An 18,322-nucleotide genomic window follows, 5' to 3' on the forward strand; every position below is an offset into this window, starting at 1 on the left:
TAAGCCCGTGCGCCACAGCTACTGAAGCCCGAGCGCCTAGAGCCAGTGCTCCACGACGAGAGAAGCCACCGCAATGAGAAGCCCGCGCGCCGCAACTAGAGAAAGCCTGCACGCAGCAACGAAGACCCAATGCAGCCAAAAATTAATTAATTAATTAATTAAAAATTTTCAGCCTCGTCTGCCCCATACCCAGCCCTGGGCCTGGGATCTAGTGGGTACCTGATGCACATTTGATGCATGAATAAGTGGATAAAATGTCCCTGGGCCTCCGCCGCCCCCGTCCCCCATGGGCACTCCTGAGAATCAGCCAGGGTGAGGGCGTGGGAAAGCTGACGGCCCCCGATGCCTGGCTACTCTTCCTTCACTAGAACCAGTGGTGAGAGTTCCCTGGGAGGCTGAGCTCAGGAAAGCTTGTGGATCTTGGATCTCGAGAGGCGGCCAGGTGGGCTGCCCAGCAGGTAGTGAGCTCCCCTGTCCCTTGAGGCATTCAAGTAGGGACTCACGGTGGCGGTTGGGTTAGCAGGCTGCCGCGCTCCACCCTGAGGTCTGGGGCACACCACCACCGCCTCCTTCCTCTCCCCCACCATCGTTGCCTCTCCGTACCTGCCGGGCTCCGGGACAGGTGTGTCACACACCGTGTTAGTGTCCTAGGGCTGCTGTGAGAAAACCCCACAAACCGGGTGGCTTAAAACAACAGATGTTTGGGCTTCCCTGGTGGCGCAGTGGTTGAGAGTCCGCCTGCCAATGCAGGGGACACGGGCTCGTGCCCCGGTCCGGGAAGATCCCACATGCCGCGGAGCGGCTGGGCCCGTGAGCCATGGCCGCTGAGCCTGCGCGTCCGGAGCCTGTGCTCCGCAACGGGAGAGGCCACAGCGGTGAGAGGCCCGCGTATCACAAAACAAAAACAAAAACAAAAACAAAAAACAACAGATGTTTGTCCTCTCACATAATAGAGGCCTGAAGTCCGAATCAGGGAATCGGCAGGGTGCCTCCGCAGGCTCTAGAGGGGGGTCCTTCCGTCCCTCTTGCAGCTTCTGCCGGCTGCTGGCACCCTCGGCTGTCCTGGGCTTGTGGACACACCCTCTAGTCTCTGCCCTCACCATCACGTGGCCTCTTTCCCCTGGTCCGTGTTCCTGTGTCTCTATTTTCTCTTCTTCCAAGGACACCAGTCATTGGAGAGGACCCACCCTAGCCCGTTACGACCGTTATCTGAACTCCTTACATGTGCGAAGACCCTATTTCCAAATGAGGCCCCATTCTGAGGTTCTGAATGGACGTGACTTCCGGGGGAGCCCCGTGCAAGCCGGTGCACGTGTGTTCTTTCATCCGACGCCTCCCTCGTGTTACATGTGTCCCTTCGTGCTCTTCGCCTTTCCCAGCTGCAGGGCGGCGAGGGGTACTTTGGGAGAGCGGATGTTTCTCCTGAGATCTCCCACGGCTGCCAGCTCTCAAGAGAGCAGGAGAGCAGGGGTTGAGGCGGTGGGCCAGGTTCCAGCCACCAAAAGGCCACCCGTGTGGTCCCCAGCATAGCTCGGGTGTGGTGCCGAAGCTTTGTTTCGTTCTCTGTTGTCCCCAGGCTGGCCTCCCGGCCCCGGGGCCATCTGTACACGGCCTCAGCTGCCCTCCTGCTCTGTCTGTGTGCCCAGGTGTTGATTTATTTGTTCATTTTGGGCTTTTCAGAAGCGGGAAGGCCTGCTGCACTCCAGCCACGTCACGGAGGAGCTGACCACGACCACCGAGTAAGTGGACCCGCTGCTCTGCCTTCAGGCCCTGCTCCAGCCGGGGACCCGCATGCACGGGGGGGGGGCCACTTTCCCCTCCATGTCCCTTGACCTTGAGATGGGATTGTATCGCAAGCGCCCACCCTAGCTTTCTCTCCTCCGTGCGCTTTCTTCAAAGTTTGTTTTGTTTTTGTTTTTGTTTTTGTTTTGCTGAGGAAGAGCAAGATAGCAGTTTGGTTTGGTATTTAAATGAGAAATTCTGGATCTTTTATTTCTTCCCAAATAGAAAATAGAAAAATGAGCAAATATGTGTCACATAGGAATTAGAACTTATTTACGCTGCCTGAAATCTTTTCTGGAAAGAGACAGGGAATAACGAACAAAGAAAAATATAACTGAGCACATTCCGAATCTCTTATAAGGAAGAGAAGGGTGAGGGGAAATTTAAAACAGTGAACTTTCATACGCTAGGTATGCTAAACACTTCAGAGTTTTTAATGTTGGAACTAAGTTATTCTCCAAAGACTTTGGACTGTCATTCCTTATTTTGGAAGGTGAGCTTCGAGAATGTTGAGGGGGGGGGTGGGGGAGAGGTGTTTAGAAGGGTCCAAGGGACCTGTTGGCCTGATTCATTTAGCCATCTGCCTTAGCCCCGTCAGAGGGAGGAAGCCATGCCTCTAAACTAGAATCTTCCTCTGAGATAGTCCTGAGCCATCCCTTGCCTCTTAGAGGAGGCCAGAGGGCAATTTTTAAGAAGTCTAAAAGGCTTCAGATCTGTTGAAAATAGCGCATCAGATGGCTCTGTTTTGCGTGTGGTTTTCAGGAGGCATAGCCTGTGAGGTATCCTTAAAATTCACTGCCTTTGTGCCTCCCGACTAAACCTGTTTCAGATGAAACGGAGCATTAAAAATTGATCGTCTCAGCTCACCCACCTGCTCAGTTCACGGAGTGATTAATTACCGTGTCATGAATCCACGTGTGGTCTTTCAAAAAGCAAAGCTGACACAGGAAAGCACTCCTGGCGTGGGAGCTGTCAGGTAGATGGGAGAGACGTGCGGCCTGGCGCTCGGCCTGCCGGCTGTGCACATCTGTTCCAGGCCCACGGGAGGGGGAGGGGGAGGGGGACGTGGTGCTGAGCCGGGTACGGGGGCCCTCGGGCAGCCCGCTCGGCCCGTTCAGGAGCAGGAGGAGGGCGGCTTGGGGGAGTCAGGGGGTGGGTGGGCTGGCATCTTAGTTACCCATCCTCGTGTGACAAACCGCCCAACCCAAGGGGCTTAAAACAACGGTCATTTTATTTGCCGACAGGAGCTCAGCAGTCTGGTGGGTGGTGCTGGCCGGTGGGGGCCACTGTCCCTCCCCGGGTCTCTCGCCCTCTGGGCTTCCTCCCCGGTGCCCTCAGGGTCCCCAGAGAGTGAGAGGGCAGCTGCAGGTCCCTGGACCCCCGCATGCTGTGTCCTCACCTTCTGTGGGTCAGAGCAAGTCAGTGGCCACCCGGCATGGGAGGGGGAAGGCAGATGGCCCACCGGAGAGGGCAACGGCCAGGCCTGGGGTGGGGGGCGTGTTGGGGGGTGTGCAGCGATGGGAAGAGGCTGTGCTTGGCCTTCGCAGTCTCGCAGAGGGTGGGGGAGCCCTGAGAGGGCGGCGGGGGGCAGTAGGTGCTCTGTCACCAGAGCCGGCCCCTGGGAGCGTGGCCTCAACGATTCACAGCAGCACCCGGCACCCGGAGGGCCTGCTTGGATGCCCAGAGGCTGAGAGGACGCAGTTCCCCTCCTTGAGGGCTGGCGGCCTAGCTGTCAAGAGAGGTTGTGTGTGTAGAAATGTGAAACCCAGCCCAGGGGCCTTGTGGGAAGTGCCGTGTGACCCTCAGGAAATTTCGGGGGGTGGGGGAGCACCCTGAAGTCAGAGTGGAGAGAGGTTTCCAGCAGAGGCCGACCAGCCTCCTGCCTGGTCTCCCAGGCTCCATGTTTGCTCTGTCCTGTGGGTTACCTCCTCCAGGAAGCCCTCCCTGTTTGCCTAGCAGGAGTGGCTGCCTTCCTTTTAGTTCCTGTAGCATCTGCTGTATGTCACATTTCTAGTGCATGCGGGCTGTGTGGAAACGTGGACTCATGAGTCTGTCTCACCATCAGGCGTCACGTGGGCAGGGCCATGCGGTGTTTATTTCTGCATCTCCGTGGCCTGCGCATAGTAGGTGCTCAAGAGACTGTTAAATAATATGGAGGCAAAGAACCTGAGTCTAGAGGGATTTGGGGATCAAGCAAAGGTCTCTTTGCCTCTCAGGACGCTACTACACAGAGGGGAGCTGGGCATTCGTGATCTCAGATCCTCAAGGAGGAACCAGCCGCCTGTCCTGTGTGGTTTCAGCCCTCACCTTGAATCAGGGCCCAGCCTGGGGTTCTCCGGCATCCTTTAGTTCTGTGATCCCCTGGAAGTACATCGTGTTCACTCCCAGAAATGTGACCTCTGGGTAATCTGCTCCCTTGTATTCTAAAGTTTAAACTCAAGGTTTAAACTCACGGTGCTAGAAGACCCGTTTTCTGCTAAAACGCTCTCTGCGTTAACCACTCCCGTGATTAAACAGCCCCCAAATGGCGTTCAAGGGGTGCTTGAAATAACGATGGCAGTTTGCTGCGGGTCTTGTGCCAACATTGAGAATCCACATAAGCACCTCTCGTTTGTCGTTAGCGCGGGAGAGAATTTATCAAAATGTGACTTACCTTTGTATCAACAGCCCTTCCACTGGGCGGTAGGGGACTCTGACTTGCCGGTCACCTCCTCCACCTTCCACCGTGCTGCGTATTAAGCGGGGTTCTGAGCAACCCGTCTGATGGTTCCCTCTGTTCTCGTTTGCAGGATGATGGTGGGTCGGTTTGGTAAGTAGCCCGGGGCTTGGGGAGAGGGGGTGGGGGGGGACTCTGAGGTCGCCGGGTCCTGTGGGGCCCCAGGGAGCCCCCGGGCTTCACGCAGGGGCAGCGGGGCAGCGGGGCCCTGGGTGCGTTTGGGCACGTGGTTTGCTTCTCAGAGCTGTGGGAGCCTGGGCGGGGGGGCGGGATAAGCCAAGTACGGCGGAGGGAGTGAGCCAGGCTGAAAGGGAGGGTGGCGATGTCTAGTCAGCTACCCGGAGGGGGCTTCCTTATGGGGTGCATTTTCGTATATAGTTTTCCGCCTTAAAATCTCCAGCTGAACAGCAGGCTTGGCTCTGGCCCCAGCTGGGTGACCTTTGGCCTGCTCCTTCCCCTCTCTGTTCCCCACCTGTGAGATGGGACCTCGGGGTTGTTGAGAGGATGTTGTGAGACAATAAATGTTCACTCGCTTTGGCCCAGGGCCCGACCCTCTCCCTCTATTTGTGTTAGTTTCTCTATTACCGTTGCTGTTCGTAATAATAAACTCTTGCTGTTCCCAAAGAACTGTGCCCCGCCCTGTTAAAGACCCACGACCCCATCTTCATCTCAGCGAGGGATGGCAAATAAAGGGGCAGCTTGTGGCAGTGTAGAGGCCCTCAGGGATGGGACGCCCCGAGCTCTCGGCTGCAGCACGAAGCAGCCTGAGCCAGGCTCACCGCTTCGGGGAATATTTCAAAGCAAGAAGCCCTCAACCCCCCCAGATACCGTGTTCTCCAGGGAACAGAGAGGGGAGCGCGGCCGTTAGAAGGAAAAGTGGGAACCAAATAGAAGTTTCCCCCCGCGCCTTGCAAGCCTGCCAACCGGAGCTGGTCCCTAGCTGCGGGGGCCTCGGGGTGAGGGGTCCACCCCAGAGGCACCCACGGGCTTGGCCACGGGGCCTCCGGGACCTCATGGCGATCATGGGGACGGATGGCACCGCTGCCCCTCGCGTACAAAGAGGGGATGCGACTCTTGAGTTCTCAAAGGTCTTGAACCAGAGAAAATGCAGCAATTACATGTCCTTAAGCTTTCCTAAGTGGTTCTTGAGCCGTGCTGGGCAAATTCGGTCTTCACTATTTTTTTAAAGTAGCAATTCAGTTCTCTTTAACGTCTTCATTATTAAAACACATTTAAGAAGGGAGAGGAAAGGAAGCCTCCTGTGTCCAGTTGCTGAGGGCGCAGACAGGGTGGGGAGGGCAGCTCCCAGGGCGGCACGGGGCACACAGAGTGGGCGACGTGGGCGGCCTGGCCCTGCCCTGGCTCTGGGTGGGGGCCCGTTGGGAGGGGGGCGCAGAGCACCTTTCTGTCGCTTCCCTGTCCCTTCTGCACCGAGGGGCTCAGAGTTGACTTGAGCGGGGCCCTTGGAGCGTCTTCCAGTGTTGCTTCGGTTCTGTGTGTTTTCACTTCCGTGGGCGGCATGGGCCTGGTTTGAGGTTTGGGGGGCTCGGGGAGACTCAGTTCAGCTGGGGGCTATGCGCGGCCTCCCGTGCAGAGGGGCAGAGGCTCGGCCAGGAAGGCCCTGGCAGCCCTGAGAAGGGGCCCCTGAGGGTCTGGCGGACAGGGTGGTGGCTCCTCCTGAGACGCACCGATAATGGCTGCGCATCGGGGGGCTGGGACACCCGCAGAAGCCGAGGAGTCTGGAGTCGTCCTCAGTACTTTCGAGGCCGCCCATGCTCGTGAAGTGCTGACAGGCAATTAGTGGGTGACAGGCAACTCGTCTGCCCCCAGTTTCGGCTTCTGCTGCTACAGGCCCCAAGGCCTCCTGGTTACCCAGACATGCGGCCCTTCCGCTGGCCCTCCTCCCACGGCAGCCTTCGGGGCCCCCAGAGCCCCACGGCCCTGCCGAGGTTGAGGTCGGACCCCATCACCTCCGTCTGGGGTGCTGGTCCCCCGATGGTCCCTCGAGTCGGTTCCTCTGCACCCCTCAATCTTCTCACCGCCCCCAGCTTGCCGTAAGCTAAAGCCACAGCCCTTGCCGGGGCCTCCCAGACCCCCTTAGACCACCCCTCCTCTATGCCCTCCTCACTCCGCCTGCATGTCTGTCACCCACAACAGCACCTCGGGGTTCCCCTTCCAGCTTTTTTTTTTTTCAAATTTCTCTATTTTATTTTATTTATTTTTGGCTGTGTTGGGTCTTTGTTGCTGCACGCGGGCTTTCTCTAGTTGCAGCGAGCGGGGGCTTCCCTTGTTGCGGAGCACGGGCTCTAGGCGCACGGGCTTCAGTAGTTGTGGCACGAGGGCTTAGTTGCTCCGCAGCATGTGGGATCTTCCTGGACCACCGCGGGGACCAGGGAAGCGCCCCCCTTCCAGCTTTGGTACTCTCAGTAGCCTTGGCCTGAAATGCTCTCCCTCTAGATCCCTCCGTGGCTCACTCGCTCAGCTCCTCCGGCTCCACTTACCAGGGAGGCCCTCCCTGACCCCCCGGCCCGAATCACCATCCGTCCCCTGGCTTGCCACCCCCCACCCGCCTGCTTAGTTATTTCTCTATTCATCTCTTCGCTCGCTGGGAGCACTTTGCTTTGCACCCTGCCTGCCAGACTCAGGGGGTCCGGACAGTCGGGGACCCTCGCTTGGCCCTTCGCTCTTTCCCTTCACATGTGGCTCCCTGAGCTGTAAGCATCCTGTGGGCTGGAGCATGTCTTCCCCGAGTGCATCCCCAGCCCTGGGCCGCACACATTCCAGGAGCTTCCGAAACAACAACGGGCAGACCCTCTTTGCTTGGCTAATGTCTGCCCGGGGCAGGGGTTGGGGGGGGCGGGTAGCTTCACTAGGAGCCGAGTTCTCGGCCTCGGTTTCTCACTTTAGCACTCTGAGTGGGGGATGGGGGGGGTCCACGCTGCACCTCCCCCAGGAGCCCCCCTCCCCCTCCCCGCCTCCTGCTGGCATCACTGGCCTGGCTGAGGTGGATGGGAGGCCCTTCTCTCCCCAGGGGAGCTGGGGAGCTGCAGCCTGATCTCCATGGCAACGGGCTTGCCGGCTGCCTCTCCTCCTCAGGCACCCCTCCCCCTCCCGGGCTTCAGGAAGTTGGGGAGAAGAGAGGAGAAGCTTTCTTCCTCTTCTTCCTGGCCTTCTTGTAGCCCCTGGCCTCTCCCCATCACATCTCCCCATTTCTGCTAACACCGCAGCTGGACCACGCCATTCCTGGTCCCCACCCTCCCGATGGACCCCAGCCCTCTTACCCTCCCCCCCCCCCCACCGGCTCAAATGTCGCGGCTCCCGTGTGAAGCCTTCCTCTGACCCCGGGCCTGTGTCCACGTCGCCAGGCTCGGGTGCCTCAGAGAGCAGGCCGGTCACAGGAAAGAGGGAAGTAGCTGGAATATCAAACGATGAAGGCCTGCCCCTCAGCCTCCGGTTATGTGCGGTGGGGAGTTCTGCAGTCTGGGGCAAGCAGGGGAGTCTGTGCCCGCGCTGCCACGGGCGGCTCGTTGACCTGGGGAGGGGGTGGGGGAGGAAGGTTCACTGATGCCTCAGCTTCCATTTCTTCAAGAGAGTCCAGGAATTCAGAACTCTTGGACAGATCTTCCAATTTAAAAAAATGTTGACTCAGTCAAAACCCACTCTATTTGGAGTAAACTAAGCGTCCCTGAAAGTTGAACTTGGGTAGCCACTGGGGGCCCCTGGCTGATTGGGCCGCTCTCTGCATCTTTCAGGCCTTCTTGGTACCCGTGCTCTTGTACTGTCTCCCGCAGCCTGTGCCCCTCCCGGGGGCAGGACTGCTCCCTGTTCAGCCCCGTGACCGCGGGGTAGGATGAGAAGGCATCAGTGACACACCTGCCAGGCAGTGGCTTGGCCCTTTTTTCACCGTCTTGCTTGATTCTTGCACTGACGGTGAGCCCCAGGACTGATTTCCCTCCGGCCTTATGGCGGGAGGCGCTTTGGCCTAAGTCACAGGCACCAGGCTCTCAGCTGGATCTGTTTTCGTTGCCAAGGCCACACACACTGCCCGGCCTTGATGCCATCCGGTCCCCCGGGCGCAGGTGAGCGGGGGCGCAGGGGCGAGGGCCTCCGGACCCTGCGATGGCCCCCCTGCCGCCCTGACTCTGCCAGCCCAGCGGTGGCCCAGCTAAATATACCCAGCTGACGTCAAGGCTGCTCTCCTCCTCGGGGTTTTCTTAAGCTGCATTTAAAGTTTGTGTTTCACTTTGTAAAGATGTAGCTTTTCTGCTGCGCTCTCAGCAGACTGTCTTTTGGAGCATAATCTGACTTAGGTGATCATAAAAATAATTTACAGCTGCTGCGGTAGACGAGGTGGAAGAGGGAATTCTGCGGGGCTGGGCCTCTCGGTCGCCGTCGGCCTTTAGGTGAAAGAAGTGGCGTGCCCCTCCCCCCAGTGCGCTCCCCACCCATGTGTACACGCGTGTGTACACACCACACGCACACCGCACACACAGCAAACACACGCCTTCCTCTTCGCCTCTCACCTTCCTTCCTGCCGCCCGCCCCCAGGGCCGAGGAGGAGGCTACCTGGTCTGGGCTGGACGGGGCCGTGAGCCGCCTGCCGGGGCCCTGGCCTGTGGGTGCGGAGCGCCCGGCTTTTGGGGCAGCCTCGGGGGAATGGCTGCGATGCCTCCTCCAGAAGCCCCAGCCCCGGCTCACCGAGTCCCCACCTGCCTGCTCTTTGTCATTTCTCCCCCACACCTGGCTCCCTGGGTCAGGCAGTGGGGTCCTGAAGCAGGCCCTGAGTTATCTCTGGTTCTGGGCTCCAGCCCCCTCCAGACACGTGGAGGGGGTCTTCCTACCCCAGCGCCCCAGCACTCCATGCTAGCGTTTGGGTCCAAGCCCCAGCAAGTAACGGAGGGCGTCCCTGCTGGCCGAGGTCCTCTGTGCATATACCACCCCCAGGCAGCCTGCGGGGAATGGGTGGCTCCTTGAGGACAGGAGTGGGGGCCCCCGGGCCTTCCAGATGCCCTCCTCCTCCAGCCCCTCGGGCCTGGCAGATACTCCCCACGGTCCCGTGTCCACCCTGGAGACCTCAGCCCTCCTGCCTGGGCTCCAGGGTGCAGTGGGCTCTGCCCCCATGTGACCCGCCATGGCAGCGTCTGGCTAGAACCAGGCCCCCGGCCCCCAGCCAGCCCTGCTCCTGTCTTGTCCACTGAGAGCTGTGTTGCCTCGGCCTCCGGTGACCTCACAACTGAAAGCAGAGGGGCTGATCCCGGGTTAATTTGGAAGACATGGTTGGGCCCATGAGTGGCAGTTAGAGTGGGTCGGGGGTCCCTGGGACACGGTGGGATGGGTCGCTTCAGGCCCTGAAGATGTTCCAGCAGAGGCGGACACCCCGGGGAGAATGGCTGCAGAGGGATTCTGAGCAGGATCGCTTGGCTCTTTCCTTTGTTCTGAGCACTGGCTGTGGGCCCTTCACTGTTCTGGGGCTGGTGACAGTGCAGGGAACTAGGGAGACAGTGATCCGGCCTGCAAGGAGCTGACAGTCCAGTAGATAAAGAAACATTAAATGTGCTCTCAAGTAGCGAATAGGTGCTATGAAAACTGCACCAGGGTAAGAGGACAGATAGCAGAAGTGGGGTGCTCTTTTGGAAGCAGTTGGTCCTGGAAGGTCCCTCAGAGGAGGTGACATCTCAGAGCAACCTATGGAGGTGAAGCTGGTGAACAGCAGGTGCAAAGGCCCTGTGGTGGGCGTGTGATGGAGGAGCAGGGGGAAGCTGGTGGGTGGAGTGAGGTCGGGGGGGGGGTGAGTGTGTTGTGGGGGGAGGTGATGCTGAACTCACTGGACCCTATGGGCCCATGAGAGAGAGTGAATTTTATTCTGAGAGTGATGAGACGCTGGTGGAGAGTTTTAGTCAGGGCAGGGATGGGGAGGGGCAAGAAAGGATCCAGTTTACACTTTAAGGGGCTCACTGTGCCTGTGAGGGAGAATGGATGGGAGTGGCTGGGAGTGTAGGAGGGAGACCGACGAAGCAGGAAGTGGTAGCTGCCCACCCCCGCCCCCCCGTGAGGGGAGATGGGGCTTGTATGGGGGTGGCAGCCATGACCAGCGGGGGAGGTGGTCAGATTTATCGATAAGATTTACCAATAAGACAAGGAGTGTGGGGAAAGGGAGAGAGGCAAGGACGCCTCAAGTCCTAGCATGTGATACAGGCGGCGGTCTAAACGCTACCCGCGTATTGTAGGTTGAAAGATAGAAACCAAGTTAGAAGGACCCTTCAAAGCATCTTTTCCTTGATTTCGCTCCTCATCAGCACCCGCCCCTCGGTTCTGGCAGGAATGCAAAGGATTCTAGGCAGGCTGAACATCCGAGGGTTTAGAAGCTGCCTGGTCCCCGGGCAGGGCGGGGATTAGAGCAGCACCCGTGTCTCCGTCAACCCTTCTCTGTGTCTCTGCAGAGCGGGACGCCTTTGACACGCTCTTCGACCACGCCCCGGACAAGCTCAGTGTCGTGAAGAAGGTGAGCTCTCCATCCGGATGTGTTTCCCTCTGTCTCTGGGCTTTTCTTACGGCCGTGAGCTCCGTGCAGGGAAGAAGGTGGGAAAATGTTTGAAATCTCTGAAATGTTTGCCACGTGCATTGAAGTGTAATTATTCAAAAGCGTAACTGCAGTGCATAAATTAGCACCTTGTAACTCAGCATCTCTGCTCCTGGGTATCTTCCTGCCCACCCACCCCGCTGCTGTGGAGTGAATTACCCCACCAGCACCGGGTGGCGGTTCATTCCGAATCAAGGCTTCTTTTCAGTGTGGAAGTGTTTTTCAGCGTGTCAGCTTGCTGGCTCGTGCTGGCCTCCTTACACTGAAGCCGCGTTCACGACGTGCCTGGTCAACAAGCAGGCGTTGCTAGCAGAGCTGTTCTGAGCTGCATTTGGCCCGTCTCTCCCAGACGGGAGCACAAAGGAGAGGCCCTTCCTCAGCCCAGGCAGCCTGCTGGTCAGTCTACGGATGGACAAAACCGGACAAAACCGTGTGAACGAGGCTCCGGAGTCGGGCTGGGGAATAGCGAGCTTCCAAGGGGATCTGCCCGGAAGCCTCGCTCTCCCTCCAAAGGAATCAAGACTCACTGCACATCAAGTTATCTGAACATCTGTAGAGCTCTCATTCAGGAAGGCAGCAGTGGGATGGATCTGAGCCTATAAAATCTGAGCCCTTAACCCTGGGAGAGAGCTCTCTGTCTTGGACAGTTTCCCCCACACAGGTTTCTTAATGCAGGACTCCTCAGAGCCTCTAATATGCTGCCGTGCTTTGCAATTCCCCCAGAGGGGGCTTAGTAGGAAGCATTTTCCAAGCATGTTTCTCCGTAGCGAGATCTGTTTATTTATTTGGGGATAGAACATATTAAATTCCTGTGGAACCCACGTTTGGAAAACGTTGGTCCAGGCTGGGACAATGAGATTGTTAGTTCTTGAGAAGCACTTTGCAAAAGGCAGGCGGAACCATCCCGATGGTCCTTCTGGGGCGGAGCCGTCTTAGCATTCTCGGGTCTTGAGCGACATACCCTGGGGCCTCAGAGCATTGCCCCCACCCGCCCCGGGCCACATCCGAGCCCCAGAACCCTGACGGAACATATTCAGTGGATGCACAAGAAGAGGATTCATATCTGCCACGATACCCCCTCCGCCCATTTATCAGCTGTGTGACCTGGGCAGATTATATATAACCCCTCGCGGCAGGTTTCCCATCTGTCAGGACAGAGGCAGCGGGCCTGGCTCCAAGTAGATAGTTGCTAGGTGGCGTTGAATGCGATGCGGGAGTAATGTTATCTTTCGGTAGATCTGATGCTAATTTATTCTTTGAAAAGGAATGCTGGGGGCACCCCAGCAAATGACCAAGACGAACTCCTTTAGTTTCCCGACAGCTTCCTGCTTCCAGTCTGGTCCTTTCCCACTCCCACGCTGGTAATTGTTGTGTTCGGGGCTCCCGTCCACCTCTCCAGGTCCCTCCAAGGTCAAGCCCTCCTCCTCTCTCCCATCCCAGCCGCAGCCGGAAGATGCCGGAGGGTTCGCACGTGTGTACGTGGCCTGGGTGGCTGCTCTGCCCTCTCCCCACACTCTCATCTCCCACTTGGCTCGCCCCCCAGTTCAAATGCTAGCCCCCCGCGCCACATCTTCCAGGCACCCCCACACTTCTCATCAACACCCCCCGCCCCGCCCCGACATTGTGTGTTTCACAGGCTTTGCTGTTTCTCTCGATTCTCCGTGGCCTCCGCTGGGTGTGTATATGGAGAATTGTGCCTCAGACTCTTCACGGTGGGGCTCTGTCTTAGTTACTGTCTGGTGTCTCCAGCACGAAGCAGAGCACCTGGCACATGGTAGATTTGAGTGGAATGAAAAAAGGATGACGTCATGTCCAGGGTAGGCAGAGGTGGGGTTGGTGTTGAGTCTCCATGAAAGTTGGGTTTGATTACCGTACACGTGGCAAGTTTTAAACTCTTGCCAGAGAGGAGAAGCCAGTGGCCCTATGTACATAGAAACCAGGGCTCAGAAAATCTCTGGCGTTTCTTTCTTTACTGACGCTGTGGCCCCAGGCAGCCTTTCTCTCTCAATCTTTTGTAGTTCAGGGTTACATCTAGCCTACGTTTAAGCATTTATCTCTCCCTGACAGTTATATCCTTCTTGAGGGCACTGATTATTCTTCTGTAGGGTTGTTAAATATGGTATGTGTGTGGATCGCGTGTGTGCACATGGGCTAGGGAACAGAGATGTACGTTTCTTCTCCAGCTGGGATACATTTAGGCATTATCCCATTAAAACCGAGGGTTCTTGTAAGAACATTTCGCTTTAAACACGAGCATTTTATTTTAGCAAACAGAGGAGATTATGGAAGCATTTCATAAAGGCAGTGATGGCAAATGTCACATCTGTCCCCCAACGTGGGAGCTGAATCTCTTGCTCAGCTCTTGTTCCTGTGTCTCTTTGCTTTGCAGTCTCTCATCACATTTGTGAACAAGCACCTGAACAAGCTGAATTTGGAGGTGACGGAACTAGAGACCCAGGTAAGCTGTGTTCTGGGCTGAAGGACCCTTTGTCCGGTGTCATTGTCAGCCAGCTTTCTGATCCCCGGTGGGCCGTGTGGACAAAGCGTGTTCGTCTAACAAGGAATGCCTTTCCCACAGCCAAGATAGCCCCAGCCCCAGCCATCCTGGCCTTCTCCCAGACGCTCTGTCTTACTTTCTTGGGTCTACCTTAACTAGTACCTTAAACAACAGGCATTTATGTCTTCATAGTTCTGGAGGCCGGAAGTCCCAGATCAAGGTGTCTGCAGGGCTACTTCCTTCTGAGGGCTGTGAGCCAGGATCTGTTCCAGGCTCCCCCCCACCTCCTGTGGCTTGCTGGTAATTTTTAGCGTTCCTTGGGTCATTAGATGTTTCACCCCGATCTCGGCCTTCTTGTGGGTGTTGTATCCAAATTTCCCCTTTTTGTAAAAACACAGTCACGTTGGATTAGGACCCACCCCAATGACTTCATCTTAACGTGAGGACTTCCGCAAAGACCCTGGTTTTCCAAATAAATTCACGCTCACAGATTCTGGGGGTTAGGATCCCAACACATCTTTTTCGGGAGGGGGGGATACAATTCAAGCATAACACCCTCCAAGGTGCCATCGCACCTTCACCAAAGAGCCTCTGCGCGTATGGGTCCCTCGGTCTGGAATGTCCTGGCCCCCTCTGCTTCTGCTGTCCGTGGCCATCCTACGCGCAGCGCAGCGGCTGGCACCTAGCGAATGCTTGCTAATATCCCTCTAATGAACACACCCAAAGTATTTCTCCTGCAGTAAGTATAGAAAGTATACTTCCCCACCCCCACTCAGAGCGGAAGCACCGTCGTGAAAATATGTTTTAAGCGCTGGGCAAGCATTAAAGACAAAATATAATTTTCCCAGGATTAGCTGGGTGCTTGAATTTGGCGTCTTTTGAGTTCTCAGTGCCGATTTCTCTAATGCACAGCTAATCCTTCTCAAACCCCCGGGTGATCTCATTCATTCCTTTCTCTCTCTTTAACTTTTCTCATTTGCTTTTCTAATTAAAAAAGTAATTCAGGTTCATTGTAGAAATGTCTGAAAATGCAGATAAGCAAAACAAATAAAAATCATCCATAATCCCATCACCCAGAGATAGCGGTGCTGGGGATTTTATTCCACATCATTTCTCTGCGTGGATAGCTCATCATGGGCAGCGTGGGTCTGTGTTTGAAAGCCGAACGGTCCATTGGTTTTTTTTTTTGCAGTACGCAGGCCTCTCACTGTTGTGGCCTCTCCCGTTGCGGAGCACAGGCTCCGGACGCGCAGGCTCAGCGGCCATGGCGCACGGGCCCAGCCGCTCCACGGCACGTGGGATCCTCCCGGACTGGGGCACGAACCCTCGTCCCCTGCATCGGCAGGTGGATTCTCAACCACTGCGCCACCAGGGAAGCCCCCCGAATGGTCCCGTTTTTAATGTGTATATTTATTTGTGCATTGTTTGCAAACCCACTTATTTTTTTATCAGTTTACTAAAAAATTGCACATTTAGCCTCTGATTATTTGCGGCTTGAAATATTAACAGTCCAGAAGGGTACTCATTGAAAAGCAACAGTCCTTTTTTCTACTCCCCCTAAACTCTCCCGTCATCCTCTCCAGAGGTAATGAACTACAGTTAATGGTTGGATGTGCGTTTTTCAAATGGTTTGTATGCGTAAGTGTGTTTTTTGAAATGGCAATGGATCATACTGTATAGCTGTTTTGTAAAGTGTTTTTTTTTTTTTTTTTTTTTTTTTTTTTTGTGGTACACGGGCCTCTCACTGCTGCGGCCTCTCCCGTTGCGGAGCACAGGCTCCGGACGCACAGGCTCAGCGGCCATGGCTCACGGGCTTAGTTGCTCCGCGGCATGTGGGATCCTCCCGGACCGGGGCACGAACCCGTGTCCCCCGCATCGGCAGGCGGACTCTCAACCACTGCGCCACCAGGGAAGCCCTGTAAAGTGTTTTTTGTTACTGAATAATGTGGGCGTGTTTTTGTGTGAGTGTGTATGTGTTTCTGTCCAGTCCTTTATGTGTTGTCTGGTCTGTCTGCCTGTCTGTGTTTGTCACTTTTAATAGCTGCCTTCTATTCTGTTCTAAGGCTGTGTCGTGCGTCATTAAACCCAGTCCTCATGATGGGACGTTTGCCGATCTTGTAAATAGCTGTTCAGCGGGCATCTTTGCACACAGCTGTTCGGGCCCTTGTCTGCTTCCTTAGGATAAACTTCTAGAAATGGGGTGGTTAGGGCATTTCTCCGTGGTAACACGGAGGGCCCGGGAAGGTTTGCCCACCTGAAACTCTCCCTGGCGCTGTTCAGAACCCACATCCTCGCCAACAGTTTCCAACTGTCACTGCCCAGGTGGGCCTGCACACCAGTATTAATAGCCAGACATCTTAGGCTGAGACTCTAAACTTCAATTTGCATTGATCTCTATTTACTCAGTATGTCTTTTTTTTTTTTTTTCTATCACTACACAATATGAAGTAATATCTTAAAAATACTTTGAACCAGTGGTCCACCAGGAAAGATGACTGGCCATAGAAATGCAGATTTTTTTTCCTTTTGTGGCAAAGGAATCTGGGTATTTTTATAAAGATGTTCATCATTAAAGTCTCTCCCTGTCCTGGAAGTCAGAGGCTCAAATTCTTGCTCAGGGAGGTGTGCGTGTGTGTGTGTGCGCGCGCGCGCGTGTGCGTGTGTGTGTTTTCCTTTCTTTTTAAAACCACTTTTATATTGTGGGCGGCTTCCTAGCTCTGTGATACTGAGCCAGTTCCTCTTTGAACCTCTCCCCACATATTTAAACTGGAATGGAGAAGGTGCGTTTGTAAGGTCAGTAATACACACGCGTGAAGACGGCGGTGATGGCGCCTTCTGGCCTCCGTGGGGATTTCCATCTCCCGCAGAGCTGCACCGTGGATGCTGAGTGAGGGCACCCCGTCGGAGGGCCACTGCTCTTGCGCGTGTGAAAACCGAGGGTCCCACTCATTTGCTGATAAGCCGGCCCCCTCCGCCTGGCCCTCACCCTCCTGGTACCCCATCCCTCCCCTGCCTTCCTTTCCGCGTGACCATCTCTCCCACACTCCTGTGACACGGGCGTCCCAGGGTGGGTCAGAAGATGCCTTGGAAATCAACAAAGGCTCTCCAGGCATCTTGGTGCTTCAGCACCCATTCCCCACGCCTCCCGGCAGGTGATGGGGGCAGGTTCTTCTGTTTCCCTGGGAATGGCTCAGTGTTGGTGAGAGAGCGGTTTTGGGGGTGCGCTGGCTCGGTGTCGCCGGGGAGGGGGCAAGAGCTGCCAGAACATTCCACCAGCACTGTCGGCCAGAACAGGAGCCGAGTAAGTGACGTCTGCACGGCGTGGAAGCATGAACCTCGTGACGCGCCGGCAAAGGGTCAATCGGATCACGTTAAACCAGGGTCTGGAACGCTCTCCCCAGGGAGGACCTGCCCGCTCACACGTTATGATCGTGTCTGTCTGCCTTGGGCTGTTTCTCAGCGTCCCCTTCCCCGTCCAGAGGACAGGGCTTTCTGATGTCGGAGGCTTGTGATTTTGACTTTTCATCCTCGGCCGCCTGGCGGTGATGGTGGAGGGAGTTGCCGCTGTTGCCTTTAATAAAAACGTCCTCGCTTCTGCAGGTTCTTTTTACCACTGCGGTTGCTGGTCTCAGGAAGCTGAAAGCCTCCTGGGTGTCGGGCCCTTGCAGCTGTCCAGCTGTCCTGCGTGGCAGCCTTCCAGCCCAGGGCTGACCAGTGAAACTTTCTTGAGTGACGGAAACGTTCTATCACTGCACCATCCGACACAGTAGCCGCTGGCCACGGGTGGCTGTCAGGCCCTTGAAATGGGGCCTGTGTGGCTGAGGAGCTGAATTTTGTATCTTATTTAAATTTTTTTAAATTTAAACTTAAGAGTTCTGGAGATTGGTTGCACAGCAACGTGAATGTACAAAATATGACTGAAATGCACACTGACAAATGGTTAAAATGGTACATTTCGTGTTATGTACGTTTTACCGAAATAAGGCAACATCATTCAAAAAAGTTTGTAAAGGGACTTCCCTGGTGGTCCGGTGGTTAAGAATCCACCTTCCAATGCAGGGGATGCAGGTTCAATCCCTGGTCAGGGGAACTAAGATCCCGCGTGCCACAACTACTGAGCCTGCGCCACAACTAGAGAGAAGCCCATGTGCCGCAACGAAAGATGCCGCAACGGAGACCCGTTGCAGCCAAATAAATAAATTAATAAGTTTTTTAAAATTTCGTAAAAAATTTCCCCAAGGCACGTGGGGCCAGTGGCTACCATGATGGACCACACAGCTCCAGGATCAGGAGGCGGGGGCTCCTCACGAGTCCTCGAACTGCGGGAGGCCTCAGAGATACCGTGTCTGCCGTCTGGGAGGATGGGCGGGGCCTGCCTCCCCTGCCCCGCCCAGGGGCGTGGGGTGGGTGGGGCTGGTCCATGTCCCTGAGACCAGGCTCTGCCTCCTGAGCCTTGGTCCCCTCCTCCCCTCTGGCCAGTGGTTCTGTGCCCTCCCTGGTCTCCGTCACTTTGTCTGTAAAAGGAGCAGTTGCTCCCTGTTCTGGCTTATGGGCGGTGGCAGCGGAGTGGGGTGAGGGGCCCGGGCAGAGAGCAGACAGAGTCTTTGGCTCTAGATTCCTGGGCCCCTCCTGGGCATGGGAGGTGGTACTGGGCCGGGTGGCAGGTTGAGGGGCTGGGGGGGGTGGGGTCAGGCTGCAGCCTGCTGATGAGGGCCCGGCTAGGACAGACCCGCGTGCTGGCTGCACA

At 56.2% G+C, this 18,322-nt stretch overlaps 1 protein-coding gene across 3 annotated transcripts in view; it reads left to right on the forward strand.

Moving 5' to 3' along the window:
• Positions 1-18,322, forward strand: part of PARVB (parvin beta) — a 103,485-nt gene that overhangs the window by 74,706 nt on the left and 10,457 nt on the right. For all 3 annotated transcript variants that reach the window (XM_067010419.1, XM_059080943.2, XM_067010418.1), the window contains 4 exons: positions 1,681-1,739; positions 4,572-4,591; positions 10,939-11,000; positions 13,468-13,536. In XM_067010419.1, the coding sequence (XP_066866520.1) occupies positions 1,681-1,739; positions 4,572-4,591; positions 10,939-11,000; positions 13,468-13,536 (210 nt within the window). The remainder of the gene's footprint in view (positions 1-1,680; positions 1,740-4,571; positions 4,592-10,938; positions 11,001-13,467; positions 13,537-18,322) is intronic.

Source organism: Kogia breviceps, chromosome 12 (assembly GCF_026419965.1).
Source record: "Kogia breviceps isolate mKogBre1 chromosome 12, mKogBre1 haplotype 1, whole genome shotgun sequence".
NCBI lineage: Eukaryota > Metazoa > Chordata > Mammalia > Artiodactyla > Physeteridae > Kogia > Kogia breviceps.